The following is a 5,406-nucleotide window of genomic DNA, read 5'->3' on the forward strand; positions in this document are numbered from 1 at the left end:
CTGAGCCACCCAGGCGCCCCTCAGTAACATACTTTTTTTTTTTTTTTAAAGATTTTATTTATTTATTTGACACAGAGAGAGATCACAGTAGGCAGAGAGGTAGGTGGAGAGAGAGGAGGAAGCAGGCTCCCTGCTGAGCAGAGAGCCCGATGCGGGGCTCGATCCCAGGACCCCGAGATCATGACCCGAGCCGAAGGCAGAGGCCTCAACCCACTGAGCCACCCAGGCGCTCCTCAGTAACATACTTTTAAATGAGTGTTTGGTATTCCCTATTTATATTAGTGTGCTTATCTTTTTCTTATTGATTTGAAGATTCTATTTGTATATGAAGCATATTGACCACTGTGTGGTGCATATATGTCGTAAATATATTTTGTCAGCTTGTTGGTTCCATTTCACTTTTGTTTATGGTGTTGTTGCCACTCAGAAACTTAAGATTTATTTAAAGTCAAACCATCAATATTTTTTTGTAATGATTTATGACCTTGGGATCACATTTGAATCTTCTTCCCTAACCAGAGATCATATATATTTGTTTGTATTTTTGTTGTTGTCACAGTTTTATGGTTTTCTTGCTTTTTTATTTATTTATTTATTTATAAAAGATTTTATTTATTTATTTGAGAGAGAATGAGTGAGAGAGAGCATGAGAGAGGAGAAGGTCAGAGGGAGAAGCAGACTCCCCAAGGAGCTGGGAGCCCGATGCGGAACTCGATCCTAGAAGTCTGGGATCATGACCTGAGCTGAAGGCAGTTGCTCAACCAACTGAGCCACCCAGGCGCCCTTCTTGCTTTTTTAAAAAAGATTTTATTTATTTATTTGACAGACAGAGATCACAAGTAGGCAGAGAGGCAGGCGGGCTGAGCAGAGAGCCTGATGTGGGGCTTGATCCCAGGAACCTGAGATCATGACCTGAGCTGAAGGCAGAGGCTTAACCAACTGAGCCACCCAGGCACCCCCGGTTTTCTTGCTTTAAGTGTTTAATTCATTGGGAGTTTACCCTGGCATGAGGTTTAAGTCTGGGAATCTAACTTAATTTGTTTTTTTTTAATTTAAATTATATTTATTTATTTGACAGAGAGCGAGTGAGCACAAGCAGGGGGAGAGGGCAGAGGGAGAAGCAGATGCCCCCCCTCAACAGGGAGCCCAAGACAGGACTCAATTCCAGGACCCCGGAATCACAACCTGAGCAAAGGCATCACAACCTGAGCCAAAGGCAGATGCTTAACCAGCTGAGCCACCCAGGCGTCCCAAACTTAATTCTTTAACAACCCCCCACCAATGCTAGCTAGATGTGATCCTGGGGTGGGATGGGGGCTTCTGGGGCCAGTTTCATCATGAGGCTGGAGCTCTTGGCTTATTGGTAACTGTATTTTCCTTCCCCACCAGGCCTTGGAGACCCGATCAAGCCCTGGCCACACCCCAGGCTGTGTCACCTTTGTTCTGAATGACCACAGCATGGCCTTCACAGGAGATGCCCTGCTCATCCGAGGGTGTGGACGGACGGATTTCCAGCAAGGTCATAGGCCCCTTTCCCTAGCCTGAGATCTTAGTACGGTTCTGTGTGTGCCAGGGTTTGAAGTACCTGTTGCAAGAATGAATGAATGAGTGTTAGACTTTTAGGGGTCAGGATTAGATCGAAGAAGTCTAGCTGCTACAATGAGGGAAAATTAGATTCCTGGATTCGCAAATGGGAGGGAGATTCAGCAGTTTGCTTGTTGGGGGACAGTTAGATGCAAGGGTGTATCATTATCTGTCGCTGTGAAACCAGGGACCCCAGACCTTAATGACTTAAGCAGTGATTGACATTGATGGACATTATCTCACGTAGTTTCTGAGAGTTGAGACTCTGGGAGCAGCTTCGCTGGTTGGTCCCGGCTCAGCGTCTGGGCTGTAGTCATCCTAAGGCTTGACTGGGGTCGGGGGGCCTGCTGCCAAGGTGCCTCACTCACATGGCTGGCAAGCTGGCTCTGTCTGTTGGCCGGAGGCCTCAGTTCCTCACCACAGAGACCTCCCCATGGGGGTAATTTGTCTTCATGACACGGCAGCTGGGTTCTTCAAAGGGAATGATCAGAGAGACACAGACAGAGAAGCAGACAGAAGCACTAATTTTTTTATTAAAGATTTGTATTTATTTGAGAGAGAGAGAATGAGTGGGGGTGGGGGACATGAGAGGGAGAGAGAGAGAGAAGCAGACTCCCCACTGAGCAGGGAGCCTGACGTGGGACTCAATCCCAGGACCCTGGGATCATGACCTGAGCCGAAGGCAGATGCTTAGCCAACTGAGCCCCCCAGGCTTCCCCCACGTGGCCATATTTTTAAACCCCATAAGGAGTTTAGGTGCTGGAGGTGCGGCAGGGGAGGGTGTGAAGTTTGATTCAGGGGTTTGGCTGCGAGGGGGCAGTTAGATTCAGGAGTTTCACTGTGGGAAGGGAGCTCAGTTTTAAAGATTTTATTTTTGTTGATTTGACAGAGAGAGACACAGCAAGAGAGGAAACTCAAGCTGGGGGAGTGGGAGAGTGAGAAGCAGGCTCCCCGCTGAGCAAGGAGCCCGATGTGGGGCTCAATCCCAGGATCCTGAGATCGTGACCTGAGCCAAAGGCAGCCACTTAACAACTGAGCCACCCAGGTGTTGCAGGAGCTCAGTTTTAAATCTCAGGGTTTAGCTGTCCTCTGTGCATGTGGGTGAATGTGGGGTTGACACTAGATTGGGAGGATTTTGCTGCCTTGCAAGCGGAGGGCAAGGCAAGATCAGAGAAAAGACAGAACAGCCCTGAGCTGGCAGTGTGTGACCAGATCCCCAGGCTGCCTCTTGCTTTCTCTTCCTCTCGCCTTATCTCTCCATCTTGGTCTCTGTCTTTTTCTCTCTGAGGTTTCTAGTCCTCCATTTATCTACTCCCGACACAGTTATGCAATTGAAGGATTTGAAATGAAAGGTGGAAGGAGGGCCCAAAAAGATTTGCCCCCGACCCAATCTAGGACTCAGAGCTTTGTTGTTGGAACCATGGTACCATTTTCCTCCTTGGGCTCATGTCTTCAGTTTCTTACCTTCTAGTCTAGCCTCCCTGCCCAGAACCCTTTCTTGGCATCCCCAGGCTGAGGGCACAACTCCTTGGTGCTTCTGGATCTCATCCCAACATTACTTACCACCATGGTGAATTTCTCACCAGTCCTCAATTCTTCACATATGCTGTTCCTTCTGTCTAGAATGCCCTTCCCTCTCTTTCTGTGCCTCGACAAAGCAGTACCAGCAGAAAATGAGGAAGAAGGTTTAGCTACTGTGATTTAATCCTCCCACCCTTTCTTGAGGGAATGGGCTAGAAACCTTCTCTGCTATTGATTTACTCACCTCTGAGTCTTCCCTCCCCAGGCTGTGCTAAGACCTTGTACCACTCAGTCCACGAAAAGATCTTCACGCTTCCAGGAGACTGTCTGATCTACCCTGCTCATGATTACCGTGGTGAGGGCTTCCTGGAGGAGGTGTGGGACTTACATAACTGTCCATTTGAGAGGGAGTAACAAACTGCTGTAGTCCTTGTGGGGTATGGAGACTACAATTCCCAGAAATTTCTCTGGCCAAAAAAAAACCAAGTGTTTAGGTGTGCTAAGTGTTCATGTAGAAACAAGAATCCTAGAATTCCAAAGGGCGTGCATTTTCCTGGGACTTCCTTGTAGAGCTTAGGGAATGTGGGAAACTACATTTCCCATAGTGCTAATCGAGGAGAGCATGGTCTCTGTGACAGTCTGGGAAGAGCCTGTGAGTCCCAGGCCCCAGATGCACCCTAAGCCTCCTGGGAAATGTAGTCAAAGGAGGCCCTGGGCACTTGCCAGGTTGACGTTCCTCGCCTCCTTTTTGGCCACTAGGGCTCACAGTGTCCACCGTGGAGGAGGAGCGGACTTTGAACCCGCGGCTCACCCTCAGCTGTGAGGAGTTTGTCAAGGTCATGGACAACCTGAACTTGCCCAAGCCTCAGCAGATAGGTGAGCAGTTGGGGGCCAGACTCCTGGGTCTGAGGGAGGAGGGGGATCAGGGCCAGAATTATAATTCTCCAAAGAAGAAGGGCTCCTTGGATTTCTGGGTCCCCAGTGGGGCATGAGGGGGTCTGCTGGGGCCCCTTAGTTTCAACCCTGTCTTTTTCCTTTCAGACTTTGCTGTTCCAGCTAACATGCACTGTGGGATCCAGACCCCCCCTACCTGACCTTGTTTTGTCAGGTGCTCATTTCCGTTAAGAATGCACTAGGCGGGGTACAGAGAGAGGTGCCATCGCCAGGCCTCTCTCCTTCCCCTCCCTCACCAGCCCCTGAGCTTCTCAAATAAATAAATAAAAATTATTATTTTTTTGCTCTGAATCGTATTTCTGTCTATTTGGGGGGAGGGTGCTGTTGATTTTCTGGTCTGAGGTGTCTGGGCTGAAGAGTTCAGGGAGGAGAGAGCAGGGGTGAAGCAGGCTGCTGGGAAGGAGGAGATTTTTTCCTAACTCACAAGATCAGAAACAAACCTATCCGGGGCAGGGCTTCTCGCCCATCTTAGTTGGAGCCATCTTAGTTGGAGCCACTCGCACCCATAAGACCCAGGATAAGGTACTTCACTTCTCCACGCCTCAATTTCCTCATCTGTGCAATGGAAATAATACTAATAATAGGGTGTTGTGATGATCCAGTGAGTCTGCCTGTATGAGGTGCCTGGCACGCGGCCTGCATGGCAGGTGCCCTATCAGTGGTGACCATTATTGTCACTATCATTTGGAATGATCTTCCAGGCACTTCCCTGCAGCACCAGAGGGACAATGTGGCCCATGGTTAAGAACATGGGACTTCCCAGAGAACAAATCCAGCCTTGGGATTAACAGCATGTCTAGACTTCGGGGCACATTTATCCCCCTCGGCCTCAGTTTCCCCAACTATAAAATGGAGATGGTAACCCCTTTCTCATCAGGCTACTGTAAGGATGAAAGGAACGTGTTTCAAGTGTTTAGCACAGCTCCCGACATCCAATAATCCTTTCTCACGTGCCTTTCTCTGTTATTTTCCTGTTTTTGCCCGGAGAGGAAAGGGTCTGGCTGAGACCTTTAACCTCTGCCCTCCACCCCATAGCAGAGTGGAGTGGGGGGATCACACTTCCCCTTTCTCTGGGCGGGTCTCTGACTCAGCTCAGGGCACCCTCTCCCCTTGCCCAGCTCCCCAAACCGGTCGGAGCCCTTCTAAAGGGCTTATTAGAGGGGAGAGGCCCCTATCTCCATTACCCGCTTCCTTTCAGGATTCCCGGGGTCTGGGCATTAAGGAGGCACTCATACGTAGGTGACGAAAACGCCTAGCCCTCCAGGGTACAGGAACAGGCAGGGGGGCGGTGCTGGAAGCAGAGTAGGGGGTCGCGATGCTGGCTTTTCAGAGGGTGGGGCCGGGATG

The 5,406-nt window shown here is 49.6% G+C and overlaps 1 protein-coding gene across 5 annotated transcripts in view; it reads left to right on the forward strand.

The window, feature by feature from the left end:
- The window catches only part of LOC111139525 (ETHE1, persulfide dioxygenase), a 21,179-nt gene extending 16,836 nt beyond the window's left edge, over positions 1-4,343 (forward strand). For 3 of the 5 annotated variants that reach the window (XM_022491815.1, XM_022491817.1, XM_022491814.1), the window contains exons 4-7: positions 1,390-1,519; positions 3,371-3,460; positions 3,865-3,981; positions 4,147-4,320. In XM_022491815.1, the coding sequence (XP_022347523.1) occupies positions 1,390-1,519; positions 3,371-3,460; positions 3,865-3,981; positions 4,147-4,199 (390 nt within the window). In that variant the 3' untranslated portion in view covers positions 4,200-4,320. Of the gene's footprint in view, positions 1-1,389; positions 1,520-3,370; positions 3,461-3,864; positions 3,982-4,146 lie in introns of all 5 variants that reach the window. The other 2 variants (XM_022491816.1, XM_022491818.1) reach the window with 1 other exon arrangement.
- Positions 4,344-5,406: the final 1,063 nt, after the last annotated feature.

This window comes from Enhydra lutris, unplaced genomic scaffold, assembly GCF_002288905.1.
Source record: "Enhydra lutris kenyoni isolate GAN:26980312 unplaced genomic scaffold, ASM228890v2 scaffoldscaffold110, whole genome shotgun sequence".
Classification (NCBI taxonomy): Eukaryota; Metazoa; Chordata; class Mammalia; order Carnivora; family Mustelidae; genus Enhydra; species Enhydra lutris.